The sequence below is a fragment of the Onychostoma macrolepis genome, chromosome 08, assembly GCF_012432095.1.
Source record: "Onychostoma macrolepis isolate SWU-2019 chromosome 08, ASM1243209v1, whole genome shotgun sequence".
Classification (NCBI taxonomy): Eukaryota; Metazoa; Chordata; class Actinopteri; order Cypriniformes; family Cyprinidae; genus Onychostoma; species Onychostoma macrolepis.
Window position 1 is genome coordinate 13179751 of NC_081162.1, and position 16976 is coordinate 13196726.

The 16976-nt window shown below is 34.6% G+C and overlaps 1 protein-coding gene across 7 annotated transcripts in view; it reads right to left on the reverse strand.

Annotated features, from left to right (window-relative positions):
- grid2 (glutamate receptor, ionotropic, delta 2) overlaps positions 1–16976 on the reverse strand; it is a 419312-nt gene that overhangs the window by 161605 nt on the left and 240731 nt on the right. For all 7 annotated transcript variants that reach the window (XR_009272479.1, XM_058784731.1, XM_058784732.1 and 4 more), the window contains one exon: positions 10106–10390. Coding sequence is in view for 6 of the 7 variants with exons in the window: in XM_058784731.1 (XP_058640714.1) it covers positions 10106–10390 (285 nt within the window). In the remaining variant the exon portion in view is untranslated. The remainder of the gene's footprint in view (positions 1–10105; positions 10391–16976) is intronic.

Consider the following 16976-nt stretch of genomic DNA (forward strand, 5'->3'; position numbering starts at 1 on the left):
CTAACTGAAAGGACAGGCTTTTAAACTCAGGATAACAAGGGAACTAAGGAGGCACACCTGGAATCAAATTAATAATTAGACTGGGAGACAGAAACTGGGTCACACGGAACACATGGGGAGCAAAACACAACAAAACAGTCCAGGGGCATAACAATAAGGAGTTACAATAGTCCAATCTGGAGGTTATAAAATCATGGATAACACTATACTAAACAATATTTCTTTCAAAAACATAGAAAGTTTTACAAAAGGATATCAACAGGTAAAAAATAAAAGTTTGGTATCGGTAAGATTTCTTTTGAAATTACTTAGTGCACCGTTTAAATGCAAGTGTCCATCATTTACCTAAAAGTAATTTACTAAAATGTAAACTAAAAGAAAAAGTACAAATCAATAAAAGTGATTTATTATTTCTTTAGCATGAAAATTAGTGCAAATTAATGCATAACACAACCTTTGAAGCAAACAAACCTTGCTAGCAAATAGTCATGTAAGATAAGAGCTATTTCTCCTGCTGCTCAACTGAACCTGAGCAGAAATGCTAAAAGGACACAAGCAGTTACAAAGCATTCAATCACAGCGCTCATTCAAACAGACAGTGGTGTTTGCCAGAGGTCATGACAAGAGAGATTAGAGAGAGTTATTTCACACTAAACAATGATCAAGCCAAATGTGACATTTATTAAAATGAGTTGTGTGACACTTGTAAATTCATTTAAAGTTGTTTAAAGATGGATCATGTTCCATAACTGCTGCAGTTATGATAAACAAACAAATAATTTAAGAGCCCATTAAATGTTCAGTTATAATGACAACCCATTTTACCTTAAAACAAACAAAAAAAAACACCACAAAATAATTTAATTTATTAAGAAATATCATAAATGAAATCAATATTAGCAATAGTACTACGTATCAGACAATATCAACCATTTTGTTTTCACCTTCACCATTACTGTGACGACTGTGTAGCACAGGAACGCATTAGCATGTGTGCTAACAGCGCTCAGGAGTGGGCGGCAGCAGAAACCTGTGTAGAACATTTATCACTGTGGTGTGGCGAGGCAGAAGTGCTGTCTCAGGGCTGCGCTAAATAAAAGATGTATTTCACAGAGGAAGAGTTGCTGCACACTCATCCCTCTGCGCAGGCGGCCTTTCCCTACATCAAACCGTTTCCACCGGAGCGGGGAGGCGTTGAGAACGCAGGATCAAAGCGTCCCTGAAAGATGGGACTGGGGCGAGGGAACCGGGGAGAATTAAGGTGGGGGGTGTTGAAGGTGAGACTGACTGTGTGACAGAGATTTTCAGGAAAAGCATCGAATGAAAACGCCTTTACTGTAGGTAGCCCTTCAGTCACGAGCCGCTAAAAGAAGACTTAATATCATGCTTATATTTTAGATACATAACTGAAACAGAAAAACAACATGAAATGACTAGAAAATCCATCTTAAGCATTAGCTAGCCTACCCTAGTCATTAGCCACAGTAGATCATCTTGCATCTGCAAAAACAGATACCAGATGGTCAATATGGCTGCTATTTGGAACATGGTAAGATCTATGACCAGCTTGGATCAGCTAAAGAGCTAGAAAACAACTAAACACACCTATTATTTCAAACAAGATTTTTCAGAAGGGTACAAACTGTTAATTTCCAAAATACGTCTGATAAAACATCACATATTTTCAGATTTAATCGTCAGGCTACAGAACTTGATATTTCCTAATTGCAAAATCAATATTGCATTACATATCAAATTATACATGTTGCAAAATATGGGTTATAGTAGCATTGGGGAAGCTACAAACCAATCACAATTTGAATTACGTAAACTACAGTCAAGTGTTTATGTACACTTATTGTGTTTTAAGTTTTAGTTTAACTATAAATTCTTTTATGGAAAAATTATGCATTTTAAATGTATCACCTTAAAAAATAATAGTAATAATATTTCATATTTTATAATAATAATAATAATTAAATAAGTTTTTTTCCCCTGCATTTTCGCTATGTCACACCGTAGGACACAGTCCAATTTTTATTTGTCAACTACCCATATATACAGTATATACTGTATACACACACACACACACACACACACACACACGCACTCTCAGAAATAAAGGTACAAAAGATGTCACTGGTGCGGTACCTTTTCAAAAGGTACATGTTTGTACCTAAAGGGTCCATTTTGGTACCTTAAAGGTACATATTAGTACTTAAAGTGTACATATTTGAACCTAATAAGTACAAAAGTGTACCTTTTGAAAAGGTACCGCCCCAGTGATGGCTTTTGGACCTTTATTTCTGAGAGTGTGTCCAACTTTTCAAACTATACATGCATTTATCGAAAACTTAAAATGCCTATGGATTTTAGGTCTATTAACTTAAAATAGTGCATTTATGAACTTTTACCGAACCATACACGCATTTATGTAAAACTTGTGTTATGCATTTTAAGCTAATTCATTTAAAATAATGTTCATTCAAAACTTAAACCAAATGTTTTGAAAAAGTAGTAAGTTACATTACAAACTACTAACAAACAGTAGCTATCCACACTGAAGTCAAACAGGAAATGTTTTAAAAATTAAAAACACAATGTAAAAAATTTAAAACTGCCCTATATATAATTTAAATCAGGGGATTTTAATTAAAAAATAATGCCAATTAAAATAAAACTTGAACAGATAAATGTATACTAAATAAAACACCTCACTTACATAAAAAACATACTGCATAGTATAGGGACTGTGATATTATTTCCTCAGGTCAGACATTAAAAAGGTAGAGTGCTACACCGGTAATCACTGGATAAAGTACCTTGTTACTGGAAAAGCTACACTGTTAAGAAAATAACGAACTGCTATCACACTGCTGAAAAATATAGTCAAGTTAGTATAGTGTCACTACTCCAAGTTAATTACCTCCCAACACTGCTGTAAAATTCTCCTTTGAAGTGCCATTTAACAGAAATCTATTGTTTTTAACTTTCAGGATGCAAGAAAACTCGAATCAGAGTGGTTTGGCTCTTGGCTTAATTAGCAGGGTCATCGCCGCCTGCACCTCTACTGAAACTCTGTCACTCGATGCAGCTAAAAAGGGAAGACGAGGACAACATCCACAGCACGGCGGAGGAGGGTCAAAAGCACCGGTGCCTCCATCTGTGCACTGGATCCAATTTAAAGCAAATCTACGGCTGCGGTTCTGCTGGAAATCTCTTTTTGGGTTCCCCTGCTAGTGCGGAGGGCAGGGCTCCAGCAGACAGCAGCTTGTGTTTATAGCGGAGGACACATAGGGGGACCCGATACGGTCCCTGTGCTGGAGTGGCATCTGGGTAGGAGCTGTTTATGGCACGTTACACAGCTACGGCATTGCAGGATGGGGCTGCAGAAGGCAATGGTGTGTTAATGTACACTGCTTGTTATTTCTCAGTTACGACTCTATGAAGTCAGGACATTACAGAGCTCCCATTCAAAGATGAGGAGCGTGCTTGGCTTTATTACTTCTGTCTTAACAGGAGAGGTTATAGCGAGGGAAACTAATACAAACAGACACACAGCACAGCGGTAACGCGCCAATGAGGCCCTTTTCATCTGTCAAAAAAAAACACATGTAATTATAATCAGCATTAGTGTCTCCATTATTATTACAGGCTCTGCCCTCACTTTCCCTGTCAGAGAATCTCAGTTTGAACTCTAAGCATTACCAGCATATGCTACTGTGCTCTACTTTAAAATAATAACTTTCACACAAAACACTGATTAATAGCTCTGCATCATCTTGTGGAAAATTACGGTTAAACTACTCATTTGGCAGATGATTTAATTCAATTTACAATGTATGTGAGGTATATATTTTAACTGTCATCTATGAACTGAACCTATACTAACTAGCTAAACTTTGACGCCATGATTTCAAACTGAAAAGTTGTTCTGTTTTCTGAAGACTGGTTGACAACTGTTAGAGAATAATAATGATTATTCTAAAAGATAATCCTAATTTTTAACAGTAAAAATGAAAATGAATGTGTAAATCTGCATATCCCCTACCATACAAAAGCCTGAGGTCTGTAAGATTTTTTTTAAAAGTCTCTTATTCTCACCAAGGCTGTATTTATTTGATCAAAATACAGTAAAAACAGTAATATTGTGAAATATTATTACAATTTTAAATAAGTGATTTCTATTTTAATGTGTTTTAAAATGTAATTTATTCCTGTGAATTTTCAGCAGCTTTTCGTCCGTTGCTTCTTTTTTTTTTTTATTACCGACAGTTGAATTATTTTGAGTTTTTGTTTGTTTGTTTGTTACTAATAGTTACATAATACTATGTGCATAGCAACCTTATTTACAGGAAATATATATTTGAATTTATATTTGATATGTATTACTCATATCAAGTTTTGGTCATATGGCCCACTCATAATCATTTTAAATAATCGTGATTACAATATTGACCAAAATAATCTCGATTATGATTTTTGCCATAATCGAGCAGCCCTAGCAGAAAGTACACTGAAAGATAAAACTGCAAGAAAAACATACAGTAAATACAAAATACTTGAGAAATAGAAAAACAAATGTTCAAAACATATTCAATAATACTACACCACAAATAATAATAAAAAATATACATATGCACACACATACATATACATCCGTCTATACATACACAAATATACATCCATGTATTCACATACAATAAAAATAGAAAATTATGAAATATGCAAAAAAAAAAAAAGACCCTAAACCTCCACCTTATATTCACTGAACAATCTATACCAAAAGAAATGGTAGAAGTATCAAAACAATTTTTCAAAATTAACAATTGTTAAATAATATCAAATTTCTTTGCTTCAAAAGAAGCATAACATTTATTTCATAATGATATTTCCCCCATTTAAAATTCTTATTCTCCAATGAAAGCTTAGATTTTTTTTTTTTTTTAAATGCACATTAATGCGCATTTATTTTCACAACCTTCTTTGATCATATTTACCAAGGGTACCAACAATTCTGACCATGTGTGTATTAATGTGTTAGTAAATCTCTCAATCTCTTGCAATATGCAATGTTCAAGAACACAGCATGTTACAAATTACAACAAAACATATTGGTTTTATCTTCTCTTCTAGTTTATTCATCTAACAGTACAGAAAATAATATTTCCCAGATTTTGGCTTTGATATGATAAACACAAATAATACAAAAGCCAGTTAATTAATTTTGCAGACATTGTCTTTATAATATAACCCTTAATATTTTTCCACACACACAGTATAAATGTTTCTTCCTTTAATAGGAAAAATACACAGCTGCCGTTATATATTTTAGCAAATAGGATCGCAAGGAGATCAACATATTTGGAGGTCCTTGGCATCAAGAAGTATGAAAGCCTCTCCTAACTGGGAACAGTGAAGAGGGGTAATAAAATTTCAAACTACTCCTCTAAAGTCTTCGGTTTACTCCTACCTCCGTTTATCTAACAGATAAATCAATTGGTGCTGGGCTTGATTAGCATACGTCCACCCCTGCCTAAGACTTAAGTCACTCAAAAGCTTGACACGAGTCAATACATGCCAGTTTCCGGTTCGGTCTACTGATTACTGATTAGAGGGAACCGGCACTATTTTTGTCTGATGGGAGTTCTTTAAATCAAATTCCAGAGCTAGATAGATGCTCTGAGTGACACAGTCATATGTGGCCCAGTAGGAACTGTGAGCAGAATCCAAAGGACCGGATCTGAGGCCTGCAGCTGAGCGTTGATTGAGTGAGCTCTCACGCTGTGAATCTCCCACTAGCTGCATCCTCTCTACTGTGTTTAATGTTTCCACTAGGCTTTACGACACTAGCGAGTGACAATGGGGGCTAAAAACAAATCTTCATGTCACAGTTCGTCTTGCTGAGAGAGAAACGGGCAGACAGAGACAGAGTGATAGAGGATGTCCCCCTGATGAAAAGACCAGCTTGGACCAGCATGTTGCTTCAAGACGGCTGTATATTTTGAAAACTACATTAAGGAATGTTTGCCGTCAATAAGGAAAAGAGGAAATGTACAATTTAATATATTCTTACTTCTGACCCACCCCACAATACAGAGGGTGACTGGTTATCGTGAGAGGATAATAGGGTCATTGGCCTAAATCATTATTAATTATCTCTTCAAAAGAGGGACTCAATTTCCTTTATCTTTTTCATCCATGTGTCTGTTAACCATGAAATCATCTCATTTGGACTTGCTGCACATTAAATTAACCTTATCCTGGTCTGGCAAAGTACTATTCTAATATTATAAGCGCTACACCATAGCTATTCAGACTGAATTTATGGAAGGTGGTAATCGTATTAGAGGTCACAGACTTCACCTTAAGCAGTGAGACAACACATTATGTTGAACACATGTCTCTATTACCTACTTGCATAATTTACATTCAGAACAGGAATTCAAATTAGAACTTGATATTATATATAAAAATCATTTACATTTTCTCTGAACCACTATTTTTTTATCTTAGTAATTAACAATGGGTTGTATTTTCTCTCCATTTCTCTTACATTTAGATGTCTTCAGCTGTAAATAAAAGATTATCGGAGATTACTGTATTTTATGAAAATAATACTATTTCAGTCTTCAAAATTCAAACTTCAAAATCACATGTTTAATTCATTGTTACGAGCCGTTTCTTTGTAATTATTTGTGAAAATTTACTGGCAATTTCTGAGTGAAAATTGTTTCTACACCAAATTGTTTTAGCAGTGCGCACCTATGCTGTAGTAGATGAGCCAACCCTGCAGATGAATGTCAGCTAGAAGTGTGCATTTTGAAATACCTTCTACAAAGATGTAAAGTGATTGCAAAGAATCATGGATAGCAGAAAAATGCTATCAAATCAGACCCTTTGAAAGTTACACAGATTGACCAATCAGCATCCAGGACTACCATACACCAACAGTATACATTATATACATTTTCTACAATCCACAAATATTTACTTTTTTTTACTTTATATTCATTTTAATCTGTGAATATATGATAATATATATATATATATATATATATATATATATATATATATATATATTTTTTTTTTTTCCTTCAGAATCAATTTAATATGCTAATTTGTTGCTCAAAATTACCTTTATACCAAAAATACCAAAAAGCTGAAAATGGTTGTTCTGCTCAATTTTGTGTGGAAACCTCAATACAGTGTCTTTTTTTCAGGATTCTTTGATGAATAGTGAGAGTTAAAAATAATCCATTTGATACATTTAATGCATTATTATGAATAACAGTATCAATTTATTTCTTAAAAAAATCTGTGACCCCAGACTTTAAAACAGTAGTATATTACATGTATATATTTAGCAAGAAAAAAGGACAACCCAAATTAATCATTAACGATGCATATAATTTTTTGTGAAGTTGCAGTTAGCTCTAAAAACCACTTAGCTCTAAAAACTCTTCAATTTATTTCAAAATCACTTCAATTTATGAAGTCGCCAAGAATAACTTCAGTTACGGCAGAGGATACTTAACATAGAGAGGGAAACCTCAGATTGCAAATTGATTTATCTTTTTTTTTTTTTCTTCTGCCAGCACCACTAGTCCTGAAAAATAAGAGATACCAAGAAGGCACAATCAGTTTACCAGTGAACTCTCTTTTGTCCAAGTCATCTTAAAAAGCCAAAGCAATTTAGGAACACTTTGTTCTCTCTGAAAGATCTCTTGCTCATGGACCAGCTAATCAAATGTCCGAAGACTCTATCTTTGAAGTCACTGGTCAAGCTCTCCACACACTTAATGCAGGGAGGAGGGAGAGGATCTCTAAGGCTTCATTACTATATAGCTGCCCAGGGCACATGGTCCTCCGGACATTGGCTGAAATCATATCCGTTTGTCTTTGGGGACAGGTACTTATTCATCCGCGCCTTAACCTGCTGCAGCGGAGCGTGCCCTCCAGAGGGACCATCAACCATGGAGTTCTTTTCACACACAACTACACTCTATTCCACCATCTTATATCGCACTTCCTTTTTCTATTTAACCCACTGACAAACACAAATGCTCTGTTCCAAAATGTAGTTAACTATCTACACAGGCAGGATTTTAAGGCATCTTATGTCTTCCAGAAAGCAGACATTTTAATTATGCTGCCTGCTAAGATACTTTGTTTTAGCATTGCATGGCTGCATCCAAAATTGCAGGTAGTTCTTTTAATAACTTTGCAGCTGTTATAAAAGCGTATTCTATATAGTGTGAATGTGTGTATGAATCTAAACCAGATGTACTACAATTGTTATGTTGTCGTTGTCGTGACCTACCAGTGTCACTTGTGTCACTTCACTGTCATTCACAAATCCTCCCCTTGGCTTCATGGGATAGTATAGTGTCTATCAAAGTGTCCATAATTCATAATCTACCGTTTTATGAATTTGAACACACGACTCTGTTTGCATATTGTTTTTCATTTACTATACTGAATATCATGTTTATACTACACATATGATAAGTACTTGAGCGTCAGTATCTAGTTGATAAAAGGTGGCAGTATTGCCCATTCAACTCGGTTTCTACCTATAATAAAACTGAAAAAGAGAAAAGAAAAAGAATTATGTTGGAGGAGGTGACTAACAAAAATCAGACTCTCGGTCAGCACCTAAAATAGTTTGCTTGCCAGTGTGGGAAGTTTTTGGATTCCATGAAAAAGGATAAAGGAAGGGGCAAGCGACTGTACATTCTTTTTGTGTGCTTTTGTACAGTTATGCTTACAAACTCTTTCCACCTCCCTACAGTTGTATTTTGAGTGTGATTCAATTCAGATTGATTCAAATGGTCAAAACCGACAGTATTTTCTCAATATATAAACATTTAAACACAACAAATAAAATTCACAATAAATGACTATTCTTTCGTGTTGATTGAACACTGTAACCTAGTAAAAAAAAAAAAAATCCCATCATAATTTATTTCAATTACATTCATTTCACACTAAGTATTCTACAAATCCATTAACATGTTTATTGATATATCACTTAAGACTTTTGGATATAAAATTATAATTAAACTTTATTTGGAGTATTTCTTTATTGTACAATGCACATTCTTAATATGTCTAAAATGTGTTTTAATATCGCAATAAGGATTTCTGTATATTATCAGACTATAAATGCAAGATATTTAAAGTGTACCTGATGTATACTTGCAGTAGTTCCACTTTAGCACAATCAAATATACTTCAGTAGTTGGACTTCAGAACTACTTCTGCACAATTAAAGTGCATTAAGCACAAAATTACAGTAGTTATTCCAATTTAGCAGACTTTAAGTATAGCAGTTTAGTATACTAAAAATACAATTGCAGTGCATTTTTATTATTAAGCACATAAACATGTAAATATTTATACAAAATAAATGTATTTCAAATACATTTTAGTATTTTTTTTTTTTTTTTTATGACTACAACATCCATTTTAAAACATGCTTTGTTTTACCTCCCATCAATCTTTCCCCAGCTGATGTGGGTAATTAGTTTTAAGACTGTGGAAAATATCAGGCAGGCACCTTGATCAATGAGAATGGCTTTAATCTGGTAGCTGGGTAACTGCCCGACTAACTGCACCCGTGGATAAATCCTCACCCTCATCTACTCTGCTCCCATCAAAACCTGCCATATCAAGAAATGTTTAACTTGTTTACCCAGTTTGCTCAGTAAGTGAAATTCACTGCAAGGCCAAGAGGAGCGTTATGAAATGCAATGGGTAAAAGCTCAAGGGAAGATGTTTGCTGAAAATAAATAAATAAATGAATAAGATCTTGAGGCCTCTTGGACTTAAAGGCCTGTGGGCAACAGCCCAGTCAGCTCTGTGGTTAATCCGTGAATGCCCAGAATCTTTTTTCCTGACTCACAGTCATGCTCTTTTCTCTCAAACACATTCAGCAAAATTGCCTTAAACACATAATGAGCAATGGAGGTAATAATGCTGTATAATTTCCTCTCGGTGGTGATAATAAGGGGGTGTTAATGTGGGGTCACTGATTGGACACACTGTGAGAGAGCTCCTTACAGCCGTTTACTACTGCCATCAGTAAATTGAAACTACTCACCATAGTCAGTGTCATAGAAGATAATGAACTTCTGCCAGGTGTACTCCATCACCACTTTGAAGATGACATCATTTAGGTAGACGGGAGGCCGGACGAAGAGAGTGTAGTCGTCTGGTTGGGCGTGACTGGTGGGTGGGCAGCTAGAGCGAGGAGTGCCCGTGGGTGACCTCTGGATGAAGAGGTGCGGGATGTGCATTGCATCAGATAAAGACTGCAGCGACCCTGCGGACATACAGCTGATAGAGCTGACCAAGGCTAAGATACCTCTGTTCATCAACTCGCAGGCTGTGGGCGACAGAGAGAGAGAGAGATTCTGATTTAGCTTTTCAGAACTTCACAAAATTATAAACATTAGGTGACACTCTTAGTAACAAAATCATACTATTAAAACACATGTGTACTATCGTCTCTGACAAACAGTTTAAAATGCGAATAGAGAATGTGAGAAACTTTATAATTATTGATTTATTTTTTTTTTTATATTGGTTTGCTGGTTTTGAGGCACATTCACACCAGGAGCAGTAATTATAAAGATAACTAAATTAGTGTCCACCAAGGGATGATAATGTTCTGTTAATTTTAAGTGAATGCTGCAGTTGTCATGCATCGCATTAAATGTTCAAGGTCTTTAAACTTGAGTGGATTCTGATTGGCTGTTAAGTGTTTTTATTGCTTATCAGCTGGACAAAAATGTTCTAAAAGTGATTCCAACAGTACTGTTTCTCTGTGTTATAATTGTTGTGTTGTGGACCCACCTATTGTCATGTAATTAGAACAATTATTAAAACCTTATAGTTGTCAAACCGGGTCAGTCTAGTCTGTTGGTTGGTTATCAGTTGTTCATGAAGACCAGCTGCCACCTGGCTAAACCATAAACACTAGACTAGCTTAAAAGGGCAGTTTGCCCAAAAACTAAACAAAATCCTCTCATCATTTTGAGAAATGTCTGTGTGTGTTTTAAGCAGGTTTCTTCAGCAGATGAAGCAGATTAAATAAAAGATGCAACTTTCTGAGAGAGTTTAATCATTCAAACTGTTTAACAGCTAAAACCCCACACACTGTTAGCAAGCTAATTAAGCCAACAGCATTAAATACATTAAAAAAAAATGAAAACAAACAATGTAGACAGGTTGCAGATAGGCTACTTTACTATTGTGACTTATCTCTACATAAGGTAAGAACATAGTTCTCTAGTTCTTCATATTTCTATGACACCAGTCAAGTTCCATTTTGTTCAGTCAAGTACCCATGTGGCTTGCCATCTTGGAGAAATATATTTTATGGCTCAATCCCTGAGCATAATCACGGGCTGGCAGCCAAAGGTGGTGGTGATCAATATGTCTTTACCAATGGCTTTAATTACAACTGTGCAAATATGATTATTTCCCATCCACTTAGAGTTTCATTAACAATTCAGCACTTTAAGAGACTCTCCCATCTGAATACCATCAGACAAAAAACATTTGGGAGTCTATCACACAGGCTAGGGTGTTTATGGAAAAACATACGAGGAAACCAGCGTACTTCAGTAAATACTTAGTTTAGAAATTTTAATTTGATAAACATTCCATTCATAAGCACTTATACGGTTTGCAAAAACAGATGCTCATCATCACAGATGCAGCTTTAAGAGGACTGATTGGTTACTTCATTTTTTTTTTTTTTTTGCTGCATAAATGCTTTAATGCTTGACTATTCTGATTGAGTTGCTGCAGTTATTTCTATAATTATACTCCACATCCTAATGCACAACTCCATTTTATAATGAAGCACAAATCTATTTCCAAAGAAATGAAAGTCCCTCCCACGAATAACCTCACCCTTTTTGCCCTTGTTCAGTTTGTGGCTCCCGGATGTGCAGTAAAGCTGATGTCAGACATGAACATTCATCTCACTTGACTCATTTTATTTAGTGTAAGTGAAGTTGGGGAAAGTAAAATGCAGTATGTCGAAGTGGGCCATGGAGCAGTGTAATTTTGCCAACTCCGGCAAAATAAGAAAAAAAAGAAATGAAAGTGTCAACCAGGGGCAGAACGAAAGGAAGGGAAGACGCAAACAATAGTGCTGAAAAAGCTGAAACTGCGAGATGAAATGGACAATTGAGGTTCATTGGAAAAAATGTGCCTCTACCTACTGTACATTTTTTAAAAACTATACAATTCAATGCATTTTCTAGCTGAAATTAACTGTAGTGGCAGTACCAGTAAATTGAATTCATTTTTCACATAACTGATGCTTACAGTGTCAGATTATTGATTAATAAAGACCTACTTTTGCACAATTCCTTGCATTATACTATGTTATGACCTCAAAACACTTTTACCATAGAGTGTAATTTGTAAACCAGCTCCATACTGTATGTGTGGCTTTTCTGACAAAGTAAACTTGCTTGGTAGCTCACCTGGTACAGCACTACACTTGCAATGCAGAGCGCTTTCATGAACCCAGATCAACATCAAAGGAGATCAGAGTCTAGTAAAATCAAGCTAAAATAGAATGGCCTTTCTCTTACATTTGTTTTGGTTAACACTGTTAGGTTTAGGGTAGGTGGTACATTATTTTCACTTTGAAAATGTCATGAAATATATAAGAAGCAACATGATATTTTTCAGAAATGTCGATACTAGCTTTTTGAAGCTTTGATGTTGGGCATATCTGGTATCAAAGTAATCTTTGTGTAAATGTTGAATATTTAAAATTATTTTACTTTTGATCTGAAAAAAAACACTACTTGACTTAAAGGGATAGTGCACCCAAAAATTAAAATCATTTGCTTAAGATCATTTACTCACCCTCATGTCATGTCATATATCAAATCTGTATGCATCTTTTTTTTTCTGCTGAATGTTAATAATCAAAGTTTCAGTACCAGTTAACTTCCACTGTAAGTTTTGTCCACAGAAGTCACTTAAACAAAAATTGTTCAGTTACCAACATTCTTTAAAATATTTTCTTTTATTTTCCACAGTAGAAAGAAATTCAGGTTGGGAACAAAATAACAGCTAGGACATCATTACAAAATCATAATTTTTGGATGGACTATACATTTAAGGCCTCGACAAAATGCTAGCAACATTTGAGAATGAAAGTGATCTGTGGATCAACCAGATAGATAGACAGACAGACAGACAGACAGACTGCTTCTTTTAAAACAGTCCATTTAACTTCTGCAAAACAAAAGGAACTGCCAATCATTCTAAAAATACACCATAATGAAACCTTGACATTTGATCCCACAAAATGTGTGGAATTATAATGATTAACTTAACGCATGCAACTTAATTGATTAAATGCACAAGTTTTAAGCTGAATAAGCCGAGCTCCAGTTAATAAGATCTTGTTTAATGAGGTAGAGCATTTTGCACTGCCCCCCCGTTATGGATTGGACTGACTGAAAATGGAAAGGCTGGCTAATCCTTACTTATTAAAGCACTTCTGTGAATTAGTGCTATGATCTGTCAGTGATCCACATTCCTCTTAGGTCTTGCTAACTATGTTAGCGAAAGGCAGCGTTGATCAATCATTACAAATGAAGTTTTATAATTTATCCATTTGTTTGATTACATATGATCCCATCAAGTCTTGGCATGGCCCGTTAAGTCTTGAATAGTTAAAAACACAAGCATTCATATTTGCACAAATTCACACCAGGGACTGCATTATTCCCTTACACTTTCAAAACATTGCAATAATGTTGCATTAAAATTAAAATAAAAATAAAAATAAAGGCTTATTTTTCTTTGAAAGTAAACAGTGGTATTCCATTTAAGGGCATTGACTTTATTCTCTCAGTCACAGCATTAGAAAGCCTGATTTATTTCAGAGAGAATTGCTTATCTACAGTATGTTGGATTAGTTAAAAAAAAGCTTTTTAAGGGTAAAAAGAACGTACTTAGAGAGTGCTTTCTATCACTGTGTTTTTGAAATTGACTCAATTAGGACGTTTACTGTTAATTAGTGTAATTTAGCATAAGTAATTCATGTTCAGTATGTTTCTTCCCAACCTAATTGTGATTGTGTTGATTATAAATAAGTTATGCACTGTTCATTTCCTTTTCATTAAAAATACAAAGCAGACAAACAGTGTTTAAGTCTCTGACATATCTCCCACATCAGTACCTGAAGTACCCTGCACATACAACTGATGCACAAACATTAAAGTTTCCCTTTAACAACAAAAAATATTTCATCTGGGAGATTCTAAACAATTCATCTTTATTCATTACTCTCATAAACATCAAAACAAATACTTTTCATATTTTACATGAATACAATTTTGGTATTTCTAATACAATTTAAAGTAAATGTTTTATTTTTAAAGAAATGTACTAATTACTAATTTTATTAAGCAATGCTACATTGAATTGCTCAAAAGGGATAGTAAAGACATTCGTAACATTATAATTATTTAAAATAAATGCTTTTCTTTTGATCTTTAAATCAAAGAATAAAGAAAACAGTATTACCGTTTCTGCAATAATATTAAGTAGCAAAACTTGTTTTCAACATTGACAATATAAGGTACATTTCTTGATCACCAAATTAATACATTAGTATGATTTCTGAAGGGTCATGTGACACTAAAGACTGGAGTAATGGCTGCTGAAAATGTTGCTTTTAAATTAAATAATAATAATACAATTAATAGTATGTTAATACATACTTATTTATTTTATTTTGTATTTTATGTGCGGCAGTCGTCCGTGAGGGGCTGCCGCTTTACTTTGATGTTTGTTTATTTTATTAAAAACTTTGTTTAAATGTTCGCCGGTTCCCGCCTCCTTCTTCCCGATCTACGAACTGTGTTACAATAATATTATATTGTATATTATAAAAATAATAAACATCTAAAATATATTAAAATAGAAAACAGAAAAATGGGTATTTGAAATAAAACTTAATATTGCAATAATATTAAACATTACTATGTTTTTTATACTTCTAATCAAATAAATGGAAACTTGGTATGGAGAAGTAGTTGAACAGTCTAAGAATGATCATTTTATATATTATTTGTCCATATTCAGATCTTATAAACAAGCAAATTAAAGTTAATAACTAAAGTTCAACTCAATCAAATCAATGAGCCAATTCATAAAAAAAACAACAACAACAACATACAGCATAATTCATATGTGCATTGGACATGACTGCATCAAAATCTTTATTTCTGGATCTCACATGTAGTCCTGAGTTCCCAGTAACATAAGGATGTGCAAGTCTTAGCAAGTCCAGAGTGCAACACACAAATCCCATCTGACTCCTGACAGATCAACATGAGCGAAACCTAATGTAAATCTCAGCTGCTGCTGTCATGCTCGCACTCCTTTTTTCTCCCAACATGCTCACCTCCTCCCTTGCTCATACCTGTGGGTGTATTTGTTCACTTCTAGTTTGAATAAATAGACCTTTTCGGATTTATAAATGCATGCAAAAGCAGGAGAGATGAAGCTGAAGACAAAGAAACACAGGGAAACAAATGTTGAGAGATCTGGTTTAGCACGTAGCTTGTGGCCTCTCACACCGGTCTATTTCAGGAGTCCTTAACGTTTCTTGTCACCACTTAGACACACACACACAAACACACACACACACACACACACACACACACACACACACACACACACACAAAGACCCTTCTCTCCCCTGAAAATCTAACACTGTTGAGTACTCCAGATAAATTTGTCTCAGGAGAGCACTGGCTTTTCTTTTTATAGTGGAGGCTTTTGCTGCTGTCATTTTTATGAGGAAGATCCGCAACTCATCCTTCCTCCCTCCCTCTCTCTCTCTCTAGCTTAGCTTTGCCACTGAAAGGTGTTTCATTCTTATCATCGGAAGGAATTGGCCACAGTGCTGGCTTAGAGCAAACAGATATTAGATATCTTTAGATTTGTCTTCAGCTAATATTGTAATGTTTTCAATTGCTTCTATGGGAATTAGATACTTATCAGTTGTTTAATTAGAGATAGAAGTGCTGGACATTGTTCTCTAATTACCCAGTGAGCGTGAAACCATTTTGGAGAGGACTGAGAATTTGTTAGCGATATCTCCCTCATGGTGTAATATTGTACAATTTATTTATTTTTCAGCAAGTTACACACTTAAAGAGAACATGGAATCAAAATTGACATTTTTTGGTGTTATTGTGAGAGGCTAATTGGTGCATGTTACTCCAAATTGCTATTTATTTATTTTTTTATTTTTTAAAAATGCGACCGATTGATGAAATCTGCCATATGTCACCAGAGAGAAGCCTGTCATTTCACTGTAAGATTTAGTATTGATAATATTTTCATTAAACTTTACGAGAGCAAAAAATATACAAATAAAATAAATTAATAAAACATATGCATGCAATAGTTAAAAATAATTTAATTAAAATGTATTTAGAAAATATAAGAATTAGGGTGACCTTCCATTTCATGTGGAGTTCAATAATAGTCCAGTATGGATAAAATCAAACCACGTTTAATGAATGATTTACTGATTCCCTCATTAAGATACTTTTTTGAGTGTTTTGAACGAATTGGTTAAATGAAAAATTCAATGACTCTCATAAAGACATGAATCAATGCTTATGAACAAATCGGTTGAGCAAATGATTCAATGATGGCTCACTAACAAACTTACTGTCCCCTAATGGTGTAACAATGGTCTGTCTGGAATGCGCAAACAAGTTTATGCACTACAGGCCTATTGTATATACATTATATTTCAGGGCTCGACATTAACGCTTGTCCGCGACAAGTGAATGTTTTGGACGGGCAAGTGAAAGAGAAATTTACTTGCCCAATCGGACAAGTAACTTGAAAAAGTCAATACCAAAAACAATAATAACTGCCTTTATTTGTGTTATAGCCTTTGTTATAGG